Below are 20164 nucleotides of genomic sequence, written 5' to 3' on the forward strand. Positions count from 1 at the left end.
TCTACTAAAAGTCTTCTTATATTTCACGGTGCATGACTAATTTCACAATTAGTTTACATCCACATGAAATTCACCCACAAAATCACAAGATCAGAGATGATTAATACATCTCAAGTTATTTAGTCTTTTTCTGAATCTTAGTATAAGTTCTTTATGCTTCATCTTATGCTTTTTTTCCTTACATTATGCAGAACACTCTTGAAACATACATCCGTTTATTCTAAAACTTAAACTATAGATATCAATGAAAGGGATTTTTATAGCAGAGTTAATTTTTATGAATAAATATGAATAAATTATGCCTGCAAGAAAAGAAAGGCATATTTATATGCTTTTATATTACCTGACTAAAGTAGTGAATAGTTATAGGACAGTCAATTTTTATATTTTTTAAATTTAAGTATGAAAATTAAATTACAAATAGGAATAAGTATAATAAAGCATTTTGGTCCCCAAACCTTAACTACAATAGTGTGTGTAACAAATAAGGAGGCTAAGTTTGTGACTGTTTAATCTATTTTCTTTAAAGTATATTGGTTAAACTATGAGTTTTGGTTGTAACTACAAAAATTGATCATTTTTATTCTCTTTGAGGTTATCTAATGTAGTTTAGAATTACTAACATATAAGATGATTTCCCCAGTCTTTAAAAGCTATCCTGTTTTACAGATTATAAGAAGAATATATGAACACATGAACTTTTAACTTTACAAAGCAGGGTATTTTTTTAATTTATCTTCATTATTGTTTCATTAAGTACTTATAGGAATCCCATCAAATGTTGTCATGACTAAAATGAACTTGATTTCTAAGCCTTTCTTCTATCATTCCACTTAAAAGATTAGGTGGGCCTGGTATTAGGGAACAAACAGTTAGATGGAACATTATAAGCAACTTGGATAAGAAGAGTCAAAGTGTAAGCATCTCATGAACCTACAAACTAAACAAAACCATCTCTTGAGGACACCAACTGCTCTCTGTGATGGAGCCATGGACCCCGCTATGAAATATAGCATATATAACGATTTCTTAGCTAATTGAGAATCATGTGTTTTCCTTCAGCACTATGGAGAGAGTTTGAAGAATCTAGGAGTCCTCAAGCTTTACTAGAAGGGAATTGAAATAGTGTAAGAAAATCTGTTACATATTCTGGAAATTTAGTCAGTGAAAAAACATGGAAACTTTATTACATTTAAGAAGAGAGCTCTTAAAAGGGAACATTACATAAAACATTTTTTAAAGTAAAAGATATTATTTTTAAAAAATTAATCAACCTGTATCTATCAAAGTGGACAGCGTTTTTAAGTCATAGTTGGAAAACCACTGAATTTTTTTTAATCACAGAGAAAACATTTTATCATTACAGATCTTAAGAAGCATACAGCTGAAGAAAATCCTGACAAAAGCACTCTAGAAAAAGCTATTGGATCACTAAAGGAAGTAATGACGTAAGTACATTATTTCAATTTTTTATTGCTCCTTAGATTTAGAATGGAATTGGTAGAACAATTAGAATCATAAATGGTGAGGAAAATATCAATAGCAAAATTCTGTAATAGTATCTAAATTATTTTATAGTAGCGTAGTCACACATTAAAATGTTAGAAGTATTATTAAGCATACAATAATTAATTAAAAACATATTTCTGAAGGTATTGAACTATTATGCAGAGAGTAACAATGGTTTAGAAATTTGAAAATGTTATAAATACACTAGTAGACATTTTCTTCATATACCTCCAGTCTTAGCTTGTTTTTGTCTTCATATTCTTATAAACTACCCAAATGGAAATTGGGAATTTGACCATGATGAAAAGAAGTTTATAATACTTTTTTCACATTAGCTTTGACTTTTTGTTTCTTACTTTGAATTCTATGGAATTAAATTGATATAGTTTGTTGGAGATGTATTAGAAGTATAAACTCAAAGAAATTTACTAGGGAACTTGATTGTTAAACTTAAGCTGTTTACTGTAGGTTTAGCTTGGAGACATAGCACTGATCAGAAATGATATTTTCCTGACTAATACTATCAGAATTGAAAACTCTGTTGCTGTTAATTGTTTTGCTTCATGAAGGGCGAGGGCATTTCACTTCTTTGAGCTTTACATATAAGCATATTCAATAGATTTAAATGATTTCTGAGATTCCATGAGGTGCTTCTATGGGAAATAGCATTTCTTAAAAATACTTGCAAAGGAGCTCCTAGAGAGAAACATTACTATCTCTAGTGAAAGGATCCAGCAGTAGTATAATGCTCAAATTAATGAATACCAGCTTCTGTTGCTGCTGAAAGCATTATGCATATTTTGGCTTTTGCTTATGTTTATATATTATATGTTAATCAGCCAGCCTTCATGCTTTTGCTTTGTTATTTTGGGATCAGGGTAATAGTGTTTTTCAACACTTTGTGGTTTAACGTACTCACACATTATTTACCTTGATCCTTTCTACAAACTACGAATTAAGCAGTGAGTGTTAACGTATTTTCATAAAAGAAAAAAGCTTTTAGTTTTGTTGATTTTTTTCTATTATTTTTATATTCTCTATTGCATTCATTTTCACTCTGATCTTTATGATTTCCTTTTTTCCTGCTTGCTTTAGATTTAGCTTGCTCTTTTTTCCTCCCCAGTGTCTTACAGTAGAAGGTTAGGATACTGATTTGAGATCATTTTTTTAATTGTACACTTTTTTTTTCACTTCTTTAAATTTATTTATTTATTTATTATTGGCTGCACTGGGTCTTCGTTGTTGTCTTCATTGCTGTGCGGTGCACGGGCTTTCTCTAGTTGCAGTGAGCGTGGGCTACTCTTCATTGCGGTGCGCAGGCTTCTCATTGTGGTGGCTTCTCCTGTTGTGGAGCACAGGCTCTAGACATGCAGGCTTCAGCAGTCGCGGCACGTGGGCTCTAGAGCACAGGCTCAGAAGTTGTGGCGCACAGGCTTAGTTGCTCCGCGGCATGTGGGATCTTCCTGGACCAGGGCTCAAACCCGTGTCCCCTGCATTGGCAGGCAGATTCTCAACCACTGCGCCACCAGGGAAGCCCCTAATTGTACACTTTTATAGCTATAAATTTCCCTTTAAGCATTGCTTTAGTCATATTCCATAAATTTTGTGTTTTTGTTTTTGTTTATCTGAAAGTATTTTCTAATTTCCCTTGTGATTACTTCTTGACCCATTGGTTGTGTAGGAGTGTTTTGTCTAAATCCCACATGTTTGTGAATTTTCAAAGTTTCCTTTGTTATCAATTTCTGATTTTACTTCATTGTTTATGGAAAATATACTTTGTATTATTTCAGTCCTTTCAAACTTTTTGAGGCCTATTTTATGGCTTAACCTGGAGGACGTTCCATGTACACTTGAGGAGAATGTATTGTGCTCTTTTTCATCATTTTACTTTCGGTCTATTTATGTCTTGGTATGTAAAGTGTATCTTTTGTATACAGGATATAATTGGCCTTGCATTGTTTCCTGAATCGCAGGAATTGACTTCCAGTGACTTGAGAACCCTATTTCTTTATACTTTAATGGTTTTTACTTTTTTAGTTGTTTCAGGCAGAGTATATGTTTTTCCTCCTTATTCCATCTTGTCCACTAGTCTTAATTTTTATTTCAGTGAAATGATTAGCATATGACTTAGGAATGATTTGCATAAAACCTTACCTGAACTTACAGTTAGATTATGATAACCTGAAGTTTATACCAGTGTAACGTATTTTAGGAAGTGTGTAGTGAGTATAGTTTAAAAAAAAGACAATATAGTAAGGACTAAAGCAAAATATACTTCTCTGAAGGGTTGTATGAAAATTTTTTTAATGTAGTGGGATACTTTTAGGGAATATTTTAACTGATACAGGTATCAAAATTAAGATAGACTCACAAGGAAGGATTTTTGTTTGTGACACGAGATGTATGTATATACAGTTTTTATAGTCTGTTCTAAAAGTAACCTTATTAATTTTTCAGCCATATTAATGAGGATAAGAGAAAGACAGAAGCTCAAAAGCAAATTTTCGATGTTGTTTATGAAGTAGATGGATGTCCAGTAGGTATTCATTTTCAATGATTGTCAACTTATTTTCTCTTTCTTGTTAATAGTTGACCCTTGAACAACTGGGAGTTAAGGGCACCAGCCCCACCAGTGCAGTAGGAAATCTGCATATAACTTTATAGTTGGCCCTTTGTTTCTGTGGTTCTGTATTCATGGATTCAACCAACCATGGATCGTGTAGTACTGTAGTACTTATTTATTGAAAAAAAAAAACTGTGTATAAGTGGACCAACACAGTTCAAACCTGTGTTGTTAAAGGCTCACCTGTATTTAGATTCTGCAGTTATAATATAAACAGAATCTCAACACAACTTTCTTTTAAATTATAACTTTTAAAAATTATTTGATATAAAGTAATCTCTTTTATTAATGTTTTCAATCTATTCAGGCTAATCTTTTATCTTCTCACCGAAGCTTAGTTCAGCGAGTTGAAACAATTTCTCTAGGTGAGCACCCCTGTGACAGAGGAGAACAAGTAACCCTCTTCCTCTTCAATGACTGCCTAGAGGTAAAGTCATCCTTAATACAGTATAATAACACTGCTGTTTTGTGTGACTTCACTGAATGTTTAAAACCAAACTTTGATTTAATTACAGTAACTTTAGTTAAGTGATTAAAGTAAATAAGCTTAAAGTAAAGTGAACTTAATCACATTTTTTTGATGAGACTGGTTGTTGACTTAATACTATTAATTGAATGCTTTTAGGAGAAGGCCTAATATTAAGAAATGTGATGATTTTTCATGACTTCAGATCCAAGTCACAATGAAAATTTAGTTTATTTCCATGCAAATAAATGCTTAGGTGAAGAATTTTAGGAACTTCTTATATCTATGTATAGTTCTTCAAGATTTACAAAATAATTATGAGTTCTTTTTGAAATTTAAGTAGATTTTTCCAGCAAAGAAATCAGTATTTTGTTGAAGAAGGAGATAACTTGATTATTTAATACAATGAATTTATAATCCCCTGATTTCTTCCTTAAGTCTACAGGTTTTAGAGTGAGTTAATGGTCAGTTTGTCAGATGTGGTGCAATGATTCTAATTCTAAAATTCTTATCTATCCAAGTTAAAATTTTTCCCCATATTACTCCTACAGGCAGATTGAATTATATTTATGTGCTTTTTCAACCCCTTTCTTTCATTCTTTTATTCGTGTATTTTTAATCAACTCAACAGTCTAATTGGGGGATATAAAGGAATGTATTTTCCTTCATCTCAGAAGATAGAACACATTCTATCTTCTAATGATAAAGTCATTAACCAGGAGACTCATTTGACATTTGTGTTATTGGGTAACTTTTTGTTCCATTCATTGAAGTGATTTGATGAGTTGCCTTTTTCTTTAAAATTTATACTTCTTCCTTTTATTCCTTTCTACTTCACTTCTTATCTAGTGCTACCCTCTTGTATCATGCACATTAGTTTTTTTTTTAACATTTTTATTGGAGTATAATTGATTTACAATGGTGTGTTAGTTTCTGCTTTATAACAAAATGAATCAGCTATACGTATACATATATCCCGATATCTTCTCCCGCTTGCGTCTCCCTCCCACCATCCCTATCCCACCCCACTAGGTGGTCACAAAGCACCAAACTGATCTCCCTATGCTATGTGGCTTCTTCCCACTAGCTATCTGTTCTACATTTGGTAGTGTATATATGTCCATGTCAGTCTCTCACTTCGTCCCAGCTTACCCTTCCCCCTCCCCGTGTCCTCAGGTCCATTCTCTACGTCTGCCTCTTTATTCCTGTCCTGCCCCTAGGTTCTTCAGAACCTTTTTTTTTTTTTTTTTTTTTTGGTATTCCATATATATGTGTTACCATATGGTATTTGTTTTTCTCTTTCTGACTTAACTTCACTCTGTATGACAGACTCTAGGTCCATCCACCTCACTACAAATTACTCAGTTTTGTTTCTTCTTATGGCTGAGTGATATTCCATTGTATATATGTGCCACATCTTCTTTATCCATTCATCTGTTGTTGGACAGACACTTAGGTTGCTTCCACGTCCTGGCTATTATAAATAGAGCTGAAATGAACATTGTGATACATGACTCTTTGTTTTTTGGGTTTTTTTTTAATTTTTCAATTTTATTTTATTTATTTTTTTATACAGCAGGTTCTTATTAGTTATCCATTTTATACATATTAGTGTGTATATGTCAATCCCAATCTCCCAATTCATCACACCACCACTCTCCCCCTTGGTGTCCATAATGTTTGTTCTCTACATTTGTGTCTTTATTTCTGTCCTGCAAACTGGTTCATCTGTACCATTTTTCTAGGCTCCACATATATGCATTAATATACAATATTTTTCTCTTTCTGACTTACTTCATTCTGTATGACAGTCTCTAGATCCATCCACGTCTCTACAAATGACCCAATTTTGTTCCTTTTTATGACTGAGTAATATTCCATTGTATATATGTACCACATCTTCTTCATCCATTCACCTGTCAATGCACATTTGTGTGTATTGAAGAATCCTTGCATTCCTGGTATAAACCCCACTTGATCATGGTGTATGATCCTTTTAATGTGCTGTTGGATTCTGTTTGCTAGTGTTTTGTTGAGGACTTTTGCATCTGTGTTCATCAGTGATATTGGCCTGTAGTTTTCTTTCTTTGTGACATCCTTGTCTGGTTTTGGTATCAAGGTGATGGTGGCCTCGTAGAATGAGTTTAGGAGTGTTCCTCCCTCTGCTATATTTTGGAAGAGTTTGAGAAGGATAGGTGTTCGCTCTTCTCTAAATGTTTGATAGAATTCACCTGTGAAGCCATCTGATCCTGGGCTTTTGTTTGTTGGAATATTTTTTTTTTTTGCTGTATGCGGGCCTCTCACTGTTGTGGCCTCTCCCGTTGCGGAGCACAGGCTCCGGACGCGCAGGCCCAACGGCCATGGCTCACGGGCCCAACCGCTCCACGGCACATGGGATCTTCCCAGACCGGGGCACGAACCCATGTCCCCTGCATCGGCAGGCGGACTCTCAACCACTGCGCCACCAGGGAAGCCCTGTTGGAATATTTTTAATCATAGTTTCAAATGCAGTGCTCGTGATTGGTCTGTTCATATTTTCTGTTTCTTCCTGATTCAGTCTCGGAAGTGCACAACCTTCCATTTCTAAGAATTTGTCCATTTCTTCCAGGTTGTCCATTTTATTGGAATATGGTTGCTTGCAGTAATCTCTCATAATCCTTTGTGTTTTCTGCATTGTCAGTTGTTTTTCCTATTTCATTTCTAATTCTATTGATTTGAGTCTTCTCCCTTTTTTTTCTTGATGAGTCTGGCTAATGGTTTATCAATTTGGTTTATTTTCTCAAAGAACCAGCTTTTAGTTTTATTGATCTTTGCTTTGTTTCCTTCATTTATTTTTCATTTATTTCTGATCTGATCTTTATGATTTCTTTCCTTCTGCTAACTTTGGGGTTTTTTTGTTCTTCTTTCTCTAATTGCTTTAAGTGTAAGGTTAGGTTGTTTATTTGAGATGTTTCTTGAGATAGGATTGTATTGCTATAAAGTTCCCTCTTAGAACTGCTTCTGCTGCATCCCATGGGTTTTGGGTCGTCGTGTCTCCATTGTCATTTGTTTCTAGGTATTTTTTCATTTCCTCTTTGATTTCTTCAATGATCTCTTGGTTCTTTACTAGTGTACTGTTTAGCCTCCATGTGTTTGTATTTTTTACAGAATTTTTTCCTGTAATTGATATCTAGTCTGATAGAGTTGTGGTTGGAAAAGATATTTGATACAATTTCCATTTTCTTAAATTTACCAAGGCTTGATTTGTGACCCAAGATATGATCTCTCCTGGGGAATGTTCTATAAGCACTTGAGAAGAAAGTGTATTCTGTTGTTTTGGATGGAATGTCCTATAAATATCAATTAAGTCCATCTTATTTAATGTGTCATTTAAAGCTTGTGTTTCCTTATTTATTTTCATTTTGGATGATCTGTCCATTGGTGAAAGTGGTGTGTTAAAGTCCCCTACTATGAATTTGTTACTGTCGACTTCTCCTTTTATGGCTGTTAGCACTTGCCTTATGTGCTCCTATGTTGGATGCATAAGTATTTACAATTGTTATATCTTCTTGGATTGATCCCTTGATCATTATGTAGTGTCCATCTTTGTCTCTTGTAATAGTCTTTGTTTTAAAGTCTATTTTGACTGATAGGAGAATTGCTACTCCCGCTTTCTTTTGATTTCCTTTTGCATGGAATATCTTTTTCCATCCCCTCACTTTCAGTCTGTATGTGTCCCTAGGTCTGGAGTGGGTCTCTTGTAGATAGCATATGTACGGGTCTTGTTTTTGTATCCATTCACCCAGTTTGTGTCTTTTGGTTGGAACACTTAATCCATTTACATTTAAGGTCGTTATCGATATGTATGCTCCTATTCCCATTTTCTTAATTGTTTTGGGTTTGTTATTGTAGGTCTTTTCCTTCTTTTGTTTTTCCTGCCTAGAGAAGTTCCTTTAGCATTTGTTGTAAAGCTGGTTTGGTAGTGCTGAACTCTCTCAGCTTTTGCTTGTCTGTAAAGGTTTTAATTTCTCCATCAATCTGAATGAGATCCTTGCTGGGTAGAGTAATCTTGGTTGCAGGTTTTTCTCCTTCATCACTATTAAATATGTCCTGCCAGTCCCTTCTGGCTTGCAGAGTTTCTGCTGAAAGATCAGCTGTTAACCTGATGGGGATTCCTTTGTGTGTTATTTGTTGTTTTTCCCTTGCTGCTTTTAATATTTTTTCTTTGTATTTTATTTTTAGTAGTTTGATTAATTTGTGTCTTGGCGTGTTTCTTCTTGGATTTATCCTGTATGGGACTCTCTTTGCTTCCTGGATTTGATTGACTATTTCCTTTCCCATATTAAGGAAGTTTTCAACTATAATCTCTTCAAATATTTTCTCAGTCACTTTCTTTTTCTCTTCTTCTTCTGAGACCCCTATAATTCGAATGTTGGTGTGTTTAATGTTGTCCCAGAGGTCTCTGAGACTATCCTCAGTTCTTTTCATTCTTTTTTTCTTTATTCTGCTCTGTGGTAGTTATTTCCACTATTTTATCTTCCAGGTCACTTATCCGTTCTTCTTTCTCAGTTATTCTGCTATTGATTCCTCCTAGAGAATTTTTAATTTCATTTATCGTGCTGTTCATCATTGTTTGTTTGCTCTTTAGTTCTTCTAGTTCCGTGTTAAACACTTCTTGTATTTCCTCCATTCTATTTCCAAGATTTTGGATCATCTTTACTATCATTACTCTGAATTCTTTTTCAGGTACACTGCCTATTTCCTCTTTATTTGTTTGGTCTCTTGGGTTTTTACCTTGCTCCTTCATCTGCTGTGTGTTTCTCTGTCTTCTCATTTTTCTTAACTTACTGTGTTTGGGGTTTCCTTTTTGCAGGCTGCAGGTTCGTAGTTCCCATTGTTTTTGGTGTCTGCACCCAGTGGCTAAGGTTGGTTCAGTGGGTTGTGTAGGCTTCCTGGTGGAGGGGACTGGTGCCTGTGTTCTGGTGGATGAGGCTGGATCTTGTCTTTCTGGTGGACATGACCGCATCCGGTGGTGTGTTTTGTGGTGTCTGTGACCTTATGATTTTCGGCAGCCTCTCTGCTCATGGGTAAGGTTGTGTTCCTGTCTTGCTGGTTGTTTGGCATAGGGTGTCCAGCCCTGTAGCTTGCTGGTCGTTGAGTGGAGCTGGGTCTTAGTGTTGAGATGGAGATCTCTGGGAGAGCTTTCGCTGTTTGATGTTACGTGGAGTCGGCAGTTCTCTGGTAGACCAGCGTCCTGAACTTGGCTCTCCCACTTCAGAGGCACAAGCCTGACACCAAGCTGGAGCACCAAGACCCTGTTAGCCACATGGCTCAGAAGAAAAGGGAGAAAAAAAGACATAAAGAAAGAAGGAAAAATAAATAAAATTAAGTTATTAAAATAAAAAATAAAACCTTATTAAAAATTAAAAGAATAAGAAGTAATTTAAAAAAGAAAAGAAAGAAAGAAGAGAGCAACCAAAGCAAAAAACAAATCCACCAATGATAACAAGCGCCAAAAACTATACTAAAAAAAAAAAGCAGACAGACAGAGCCTTAGGACAAATGGTAAAAGCAACGCTGTACAGACAGAATCACACAAAGAAGCACACACATACACATTCACAAAAAGAGGAAAAGGGGGGAAATATCTATATATTAAAAAAAAAAAAATAGGAAGAGAGCAACCAAAGCAATAAACAAATCTACCAATGATAATAAACTCTAAATACTAAACTAAGATAAACATAAGACCAGACAGAAATGAGATGCAGAAAGCAAACCCCAAGTCTACAGTTGCTCCCGAAGTCCACCTCCTCAATTTGGGATGATTCGTTGTCTATTCAGGTATTCCACAGATGCAGGGTACATCAAGTTGACTGTGGAGATTTCATCTGCTGCTCCTGAAGCTGCTGGGAGAGATTTCCTTTCTCTTCTTTGTTCCCACAGCTCCTGGGGTTCAGCTTTGGATTTGGCCCCAACTCTGCGTGTAGGTCGCCTGAGCGCATCTGTTCCCACCCAGACAGGATGGGGTTAAAGGAGAAGCTGATTAGGGGGCTCTGGCTCACTCAGGCAGGGGGGAGGGAGGGGTACGGAATGTGGGGCGAGCCTGTGGCGGCAGAGGCCCACGTGACGTTGCAACAGCCTGAGGTGCGCCATGTGTTCTGGGGAAGTTGTCCCTGGATCATGGGACCCTGACAGTGGCAGGCTGCACAGGCTCCCGGGAGGGGAGGTGTGAGTCGTGTCCTGTACTTGCACACAGGCTTCTTGGTGGCTGCAGCAGCAGCCTTAGCATCTCATGCCCGTCTCTGGTGTCCACGCTGATAGCCGCGGCTTGCACCCGTCTCTGGAGCTCATTTAGGCGGTGCTCTGAATCCCCTCTCCTCGTGCACCCCAAAACAATGATCTCTTGCCTCTTCGGCAGCCCCAGACTTTTTCCCGCACTCCCTCCCGGCTAGCTGTGGCGCACTAGCCCCTTCAGGCTGTGTTCACGCCGCCAACCCCAGACCTCTCCCCTGACCGAAGCCCGAGCCTCAGCTCCCAGCCCCCGCCCACTCCGGCACGTGAGCGGGCAAGCCTCTTGGGCTGGTGAGGGCTTGTCGGCACCGATCCTCTGTGTGGGAATCTCTCCACTTTGCCCTCTGCACCCCTGTTGCTGCGCTCTCCTCCGTGCCTCCGAAGCTCCCCCCGCTCCGCCACCCGCAGTCTCCGCCCGCGAAGGGGCTTCCTAGTGTGTGGAAACTTTTCCTCCTTCACAGCTCCTTCCCATTGGTGCAGGTCCCGTCCCTATTCTTTTGTCTCTGTTTTTTCTTTTTTCTTTTACCCTACCCAGGTACGTGGGGAGTTTCTTGCCTTTTGGGAAGTCTGAGGTCTTCTGCCAGCATTCAGTGGGTGTTCTGTAGGAGTTGTTCCACATGCGGATGTATTTCTGGTGTATTTGTGGGGCGGAAGATGATCTCCGTGTGTTGCTCCTCCGCCATCTTGAAGGTCTATTGCACATTAGTTTTTAAAGTATAAATACAAGGGAATCTTAGAGAACAAGCCAAGTACAGTTACAGGTGCAGTAAAATCTCACCAAAAATTTACTTGTGTTAAAGAGTTTTGTTGTTGTGAGGTTAGTGAAATATGGTATTTTCATTTGGTCAGTACTGTCACAAAACACAAAATTAAAGGCAGTGAAAATACTGTACACAATTGACCTTACCCTGAACTGAGAAAGTTGTAAAAAACCATGAGGCAGATAATTCTGAACTACTTGTCTCCCCCGTAATGAGAGCTTTAGCCTGCTCTGCTTTTGAGAACAGGGACTAGGTAGAGTCAATATTTGATCATATTTTATTTGAATCTGAAGTATCATGCTCACTGAGTACCATGTAGCTGCTTAGTAGTTCTGTTTGTTTGCTTGTATTAAAGCTTTTGTAAGTTTTCCTGTTCGTAGGTCAGCTGGCTCCATTCATCTAATAGGTTAGGTTATCTGTACTTCCTTTGCTAATCCATTCTGGTCTTTATCCTCTTAATCCTTAGATAGTTGAGGCTTACTTTAAATTTTTTTGTATTACATCCCCTTCAATTTTTGTGAAGTCTTCTACAACTGGCTCATTGACTTACCTTCCATTTTAATTCCTGCCATTGGTCATTCCTTGTAGCCTCCAAGTCTGTTATCTGATACCCTGGCTTCTCACTTCCTTCATCTTCCTGAATTCAGTGACTTTTTGTTCTACTCTCTCTTAGTCTCCATGTCAGAATCACATTAACTGTAACATTTCTATTTCTAACATTAAATTTGAACTCCAAATTTATAATTTGGACTTTTAGATTTATAAACTCTTATTCTTTAGCTTGTTTGTTTAAAAGAAAAACAGAACTTGGAGCAAATTTGGAATGAAGAGAGTGGTAAAAGTTAGAAGCATTTAAAATAGATAAGATCTAAACTGACTTCACTTAAACATGACAGGTGATGTATCTGTATTTTCAGTTTTTACCTTGATGGACTAACATTTGTATCATCAATATTAGAACTTGTCATTGTTTTTCCTTTTTAAAAATGAACCTTAAAATTATTTATTTTGCTCAGCTAAATTAAAAGTATATTCAAATATTACAGTGGAAATAATTATTTAAAGAATCTGCTTTTTTCATATATTAATGTAAATGGGCTTTTAATATTTGATATGGATCATAAATCTGTGTCATATTTCTGCATCAATGTGAGTATGATACTGACTGCGTTTTGATCTTTTCTCATTAGCCAACACAAGCTATCAACAGTACATTTTTCAGCCTTACCTTGTCGTATTCATGATGATGACCAGTCAATCTCAATTCATTAAGTAGCTTAATCTAAATCATTTTGTGTTAATATCTTTCAGTTGATGATTATAACCCCCAAAGAAATGTTCTTTTAAAAAGGCAAAATAATATACTAGGATTTCATGGAAATGAAAACAATAAATTTAAAGACCTTATAAAATTCACAGAACTCAAATACATCATGAGTCACAGGGTCCTTTCTGATTTTGCTCCTGTCTTCTCCAGCATTACTTTACCTATGTCTTCCTTTGCATGAGTTCCCAGTTTAGGTAAAGTTATATCTTAACATAGCACCTTGACTTTATAATTTGTATCAATTTTTAATGTATTATTTAGTTACTTTAATTTTCCTATTTTTCAATAGTATGTAGGTATCATGAGAGCCAGAACCATTTCTGTATTATTCACTCCTTTATCCTCAGTGCCTTGCAAAGCATCTGAGATAATTGTGTATTTTGCACTTACACTGAAATCAATTATCTTTTGAACCCAAGGCAGCAATCCCAGAGCAACTATTCCCCTTTCCGAATTCAAGGCCTTTTACTGAAGGTTCCTTCATCCTTTGATCCTGTTACTTCTCACAGTGCTTCTAAGTTCTTTCACACCTTTGGGATCTTTTCCATATATCCTGTTTTCCTGACTTTTGAGCTCTTCACATATAAACATGAGCATTTCTGCTACATAGTTACATGTATGAATTTGTCACATAGTAACTATGCTTCTTATCAGATAGTAATTTTGGAATGACTGGTAGTTAAATAAGCTGCATATAGATTTATGTGATTAGTACCATTTTACTTCGAAGCATTTGGTGTTTGTTTTTATGTTACTGACGATGACTTTTTTTTTTTCTATAATCAGATAGCAAGAAAACGACATAAGGTTATTGGCACTTTTAGGAGTCCTCATGGCCAGACCCGACCCCCAGCTTCTCTTAAGCATATTCATCTAATGCCTCTTTCTCAGATTAAGAAGGTGCTAGACATACGAGAGACAGAAGGTATGGTCATTGGATAAACTATTGGCTAGATAAAAATAGTTTATATTCATTGAAAGTTTGATTCCCTTATATATATTTTTTAAACTGGTAAATTATCTTTAAATATTGTTGGTTAGTTCTGGCAAAGTAATTGTTCTTATACTTCAACTACATCTCTAGGAACTGGGAGATTTTTAATTTTTTTTCAAATGAAAATACTATCTCAATCTGAAGGATATATTCATCTCTTAAGGGACAGAGAGCTTTTAAGTGGTTACATATCAAAATAGTGCCCATTCCCACACCAAAACTTATTTTTATTCCTTCAGAATCCAAAGGCAATTGTAGTCTGTTACTTGTGCCCCACAGCTTATAACCTTCCCTGTTGCCAATGGCTGTATTGTTAGGGATACACTTAGGATATGACCAGGAATAGATGTGCATGAGTAAGTACACACAAAGTAACTATGGTAGACTCAACATGGGCTCAAATGTGTATTAAGGAAAGCTTTTACTCTATACTTTGGGAGTGTTAGAGAGGATTCTTTGAAGGCCTGAAATTGGGAAAAATTTATACCTACTGACGCAGTATTAATTTTTAAAATAGTACCTAGTGATGTGCATGCCTGGCAATATTTTGCTTGTTTAGGTATATAGTTTTACAGTGTAAAACTGGTTCCATTATTGATCCCATCCTCAAATGATGGAAAGCTTTTAATTTATGAGAAACAGTTAAAAAAAACTTGAATGGCAACTTATATTGCTATCTTTACTCAGTTGTCAAATTCTGGATTTATTAAAGGTTACATAGAACATTTACTTAAATGATCTCTATATTTTTGGATTATAATTATGGAAGACTTCATTGTTTAAAATAGGTTCTGTTTTAGCATCTTGGTCATAAAACATTTTTTAACAATTTTAATATTTGAGTATTTTATTTATTTGAACTTGATTTAAATAGGTTGAATTATTGAATTCTTACAATGTCACTTTATTTTAAAACTTAAATTCTAGAATTCTAAGAAATGATATAATCTAATTTTTAAAAACTCCATCAAAGAAAATATTGTGTCATGGAAAATACTGCTTACTTAACAATATCATTGTTGGTTCCTCACATGGTACATACTATTATAATTCTTTCCAGTGTTTCAACTTAATATGATGCTATTCTTTGTCCAGTTAAAAACAGAGGGGAGGGCTTCCCTGGTGGCGCAGTGGTTGAGAGTCCGCCTGCCGATGCAGGGGACACAGGTTCGTGCCCCAGTCCGGGAAGATCCCTCATGCTGTGGAGCGGCTAGGCCCGTGAGCCATGGCCGCTGAGCCTGCGCATCCGGAGCCTGTGCTCTGCACCGGGAGAGGCCGCAACAGTGAGAGGCCCGTGTAACGCAAAGAAAAAAAAAAAAAAAAAAAAAAGAGGGGACAGAAAAGGTAGAGAAGAGATAATTTTTTGGAATTTCATTGCTCTGAGGGAGCTTAACTTGTGTTAAGTCTGTCATTTTCCAAGGAGTAACATTTAATGTTTGTGATTATTCTGGAACCCTAGATTGCCATAATGCTTTTGCCTTGCTTGTAAGGCCACCTACAGAGCAGGCAAATGTGCTGCTCAGTTTCCAGATGACATCAGAGGAACTTCCAAAAGAAAACTGGCTAAAGATGCTATGTCGACATGTAGCCAACACCATTTGTAAAGCAGATGCTGTAAGTTCTTAAACCACTATTATAATGAAAGTTTAAACTCCATGGTAATGTACAGACTAAACGAGTACGTTTCTAATGACTTGTTAATTATGAATGAAGGAGAGTTTGTGTTGTGTTTATTGAGGAAAACTGATTTAAAAGTTGTTTTGGAGGAAATTTTTAAAAATATAGACGCATGAAACATTTCTTTGAGTCCCTAGCTTACAGACAGGGCCTTATATATAAGGCCTCATAGCCTTACAGCTCCTGTGACTCTGCTTTAGTGAAGGTTTTGGGACTTATAATGTATTTTCATTAGTGCTCTTTGACTTGGCTATCTGTGAGAGAGTGTTTTGTTCTGTTGTTCTTTTATCTTATTGAGAGCAATAGGTGAGTTGAAGCAAGTGGCTTTCCCTGTCAGGCAAGTTGCCAATGCAGTTTTCTTAGTCCACTCTCTTAAAATCAAATGCCATTATGAATATATAATCATTTTTATCCTGTACAGATTAAAGTGAAGATATATGAGAAAATCAAATTATTGAAGTTAAATGACTCACCAGAAATCAGGTAGCTTGTAGTAGATCTTGGATGAAATCTAGGTCCATTAAAAGATAGATTTCTTCATTATATATGGGAGAGACATGTGATAGATATAGATCCTTTCATCTTTGCACAAATGACATAGATGGAGGAGAATGTATAGACAGATAACCTTTTTCAGTATAGTACTTGGACATTTCCTGTGGGAATAAAACATTCAGTTTATTATAGTTAAATCTGATCTTCAAAGACATTGAGGTATAATTATTATTGCTTATAAAGTAAATACTTTATTAAAAGTATTTACCTAACTGTTTAGAAAAATTAACAGACTTTTAAATTTTATGTTTTTTAATTGAAGTATAGTTGATTTACAGCGTTGTGTTAGTTTCTGGTGTACAGCAAAGTGATTCAGTTATACATATATATATATACACATACTCTTTTTCATTATGGTTTATTATAGAATACTGAATATAGTTCCCTGTGCTATACAGTAGGACCTTGTTGTTTATCCATTGTATATATAGTAGTTTGTATCTGCTAATCCCAAACTCCTAATTTATCCCCCTCCCACCCCTGTTCCCCTTTGGTAACCATAAGTTTTTACATTTTCTATGTCTGTGAGTCTGTTTCTTTTTCATAAATAAGTTCATTTATGTCATATTTTAGATTCCACATATAAGTGATATATGGTATTTGTCTTTCTCTTTGTGATTTACTTCATTTAGTATGATAATCTCTAGGTCCATCCATATTGCTGCATGGCATACTTTCATTCTTTTTCATGGCTGAGGGGTAGTCAGTCCATTTTTTTAAACTTTTTCTTCTTTTTAAATTAATTAATTATTTATTTTTGGCTGCATTGGGTCTTTGCTGCTGCGCACGGGCTTTTTTCCTAGTTGTGGCGAGTGGGGGCTACTCTTTGTTGCTGTGCACAGGCTTCTCATTGTGGTGGCTTCTCGTTGCAGAGCACGGGCTCTAGGCACGTGGGCTTCAATAGTTGTGGCTTGCCACCAGAGAAGTCCCTATTCCATTTTGTATATATACCACATCTTCTTTATCCATTCATCTGTCAGTGGACATTTAGGTTGCTTCCATGTCTCAGCAGTTGTAAATTGTGCTGCTGTGGACATTGGGGTGCATGTATCTTTTTGAATTATAGTTTTCTCTGGATATATGCCCTGGAGTGGGATTCCTAGGTCATACGACAACTCTATTTTTAGTTTTTTTAAGGAACCTCCATGCTGTTTTCATAGTGGCTGCACCAGTTTACATTCCAACCAGCAGTGTAGGAGGGTTCCCTTTTTCTCCACACTCTCTCTGGGATTTGTTATTTTTAGACTTTTTAATGATGGCCATTTTGACTGGTGTGAGGGGTACCTCATTATAGGTTTGATTTTCATTTCTCTAATAATTAGTGATGTTGACCATCTTTCCATGTGCCTCTTGGCCATCTGTGTGTCTTCTTTGGAGAAATGTTTATTTAGGTCTTCTGCCCAGTTATTGATTGGGTTTTTTTCTTGTTATAGAGTTGTATGAACTATTTGTATATTTTGCAAGTTAATCCCTTGTTGATTGAATCGTTTGCAGATATTTTCTCCCCTTCTGTAGCTTGTCTTTTCTTTATATGGTTTCCTTCCTGTGCAAAAGCTTATAAATTTGATTAGGTCCAATTTGTTTATTTTTGCCTTTATTTCTATTGCCTTGGGAGACTGACCTAAGAAAACATTGGTACAATTTATGTCAGAATGTTCTGCCTATGTTCTCTCCTAGGAGTTGTATGGTGTCGCATCTTATATTTAAGTCTTTACCATTTTGAGGTTATTTTTATGTATGGCGTGAGGGTGTGTTCTTACTTCATTGATTTACATGCAGTTGTCCAGCTTTCCCAGCACCAGTTGCTGAAGACAATGTCTTTTCTCCATTGTATATTCTTGCCTCCTTTGTCAAAGATTAATTGACTGTAGGTATGTTGGTTTATTTCTGGGCTCTCTATTCTGTTCCATTGATCCATATGTCTGTTTGGGGGCCAGTACAACACTGTTTTGATTACTGTAGCTTTGTAGTATTCTCTGAAGTCTGAGAGGGTTATGCCTCCAGCCTTGTTATTTTTCCTCAGGATTGCTTTGGTAATTCTGTTTTTTTTATGGTTCCATATAAATATGAGGACTGTTTGTTTTAGTTCTGTGAAAAATGTCATGAGTAACTTGATAGGGATTGCATTAAATCTGTAGATTGCTTTGTATAGTATGGCCGTTTTAACAATATTAATTCTTCCAATCAAGAGCATGATTTCATTTCTTTGAATCATCTTCAGTTTCCTTTAACAATTTTCTAGCATTCTCAGCATATAAATCTTTCACCTTCTTGGTCAGGTTTATTCCTAAATATTTTGTGTGTGTGATGTGGTTTTAAAAGGGATTTTTTTTTTTAACTTTCTGATATTTCATTGTTAGTGTAAAGAAATACAACAGATTTCTGTTTGTTAATCTTGTATCATTACCTTGCTGAATTGATCAGTTCTGATAGTTTTTGTGTGGAGTCTATAGGGTTTTCTGTATTTAGTGTCATGTCATCTGCATGAAATGACAATTTTGCCTCTTTTCCAATTTTGATATCTTTTATTCCTTTTTCTTGTCCATTGCTGTGGCTCGGACTTCTAATCCTATATTGAATAGAAGTGGTGAGAGTGGGCACCCTTGTCTTGTTCCAGATTTTAGTGGGGAGGCTTTCAGCTTTTCACCATTGAGTATTATCTTGGCTGGGGGTTTGTCAAAACAGCTTTTATTATGTTGCGATATGTTCCCTCTATACCCGCTTTGGTAAGAGTTTTTATCATGAATGGACATTGAATTTTATCAGATGCTTTTCCTGCATCTATTGAGATGATCATGTGTTTTTTGTCTTTTCTTTTGTTGATATGGTGTTATCACACTGATTGATATTTATATGTTGAACCATCTTTTTGACTCTGGGATGAATCCAACTTGATTGTGGTATATGATCTTGTTTTTATGTGTTGTTGGATTTGGTTTGCTAATATTTTGTTGAGAATTTTTGCATTTATATTCATCAAAGATATTGGCCTTTAATTTTCTTTTTTGGTACTGTTTTGGTATCAGGGTGATGGTGCTTTCTAGAATGCCTTTGGGAGTGTTCCCTTTTTAATCTTTTGGTGGAAGAGTTTGGGGAGGGTTTTTATAAGTTCTTTGTATGCTTGGTAGAATTCCCCAGTGAAGCCATCTGGTCCTGACTTCAGTTTGCAGGGAGTTTTTTCATTACATATTGTATTTCATTTCTAGGTGAATGGTTTGTTCAAGTTTTCTTTCTTCTTCATTCAGTTTTGGTGGGTTGTATGTTTCTAGAAAATTGTACATTTTTTCTAGGTTGTTGAATTTGTTGGCATATAATTGTTCATAGTATTGTCTTACGGTTTTTTTAATTTCTGTGGTACTGGTTGTTATTTCTCCTGTTTCATTTCTTATTTTGTTTATTTGGGTCCTCTGTTCTTGATGAGCCTGAAGAGAGGTTTGTTGATTTTGTTTACCATTTCAAAGAACCAGCTCTTTTCTTTATAAGAACTTCTTTTGCTGCATGCCATAGATTTTGTATGGTTGTTTTTATGTCATGTTTCAAGGTATCTTCTGATTTCCTCTTTGATTGCATCATCAACCCATTGGTTTTTGTAGCATGTTTTTTAGTCTCCATGTAATCATTTTTTTCTCATTTCTCTTTTTTTTTTTTTTTTTTTTTTTTTTTTTTGCGGTATGCGGGCCTCTCACTGTTGTGGCCTCCCCCGTTGCGGAGCACAGGCTCCGGACGCGCAGGCTCCGGACGCGCAGGCTCAGCGGCCATGGCTCACGGGCCCAGCCGCTCCGCGGCATATGGGATCCTCCCAGACCGGGGCACGAACCCGTATCCCCTGCATCGGCAGGCGGACTCTCAACCACTTGCGCCACCAGGGAGGCCCTCTCATTTCTCTTTTTGTGGTTGATTTCTAGTTTTTCACGCCTTTGTGGTCAGAAAAGATGCTTGAAATAATTTCTATCCTCTTAAATTTGTTCAGGCTTGTTTT

General features: G+C 36.3%; 1 protein-coding gene across 1 annotated transcript in view; it reads left to right on the forward strand.

The window, feature by feature from the left end:
- The window catches only part of ECT2 (epithelial cell transforming 2), a 62114-nt gene that overhangs the window by 33012 nt on the left and 8938 nt on the right, over nucleotides 1–20164 (forward strand). The window contains 5 exon segments of the mRNA XM_060099142.1: nucleotides 1367–1448; nucleotides 3967–4045; nucleotides 4440–4559; nucleotides 13746–13884; nucleotides 15413–15567. Of these exon segments, the coding sequence (XP_059955125.1) occupies nucleotides 1367–1448; nucleotides 3967–4045; nucleotides 4440–4559; nucleotides 13746–13884; nucleotides 15413–15567 (575 nt within the window).

Source organism: Mesoplodon densirostris, chromosome 5 (assembly GCF_025265405.1).
Source record: "Mesoplodon densirostris isolate mMesDen1 chromosome 5, mMesDen1 primary haplotype, whole genome shotgun sequence".
NCBI lineage: Eukaryota > Metazoa > Chordata > Mammalia > Artiodactyla > Ziphiidae > Mesoplodon > Mesoplodon densirostris.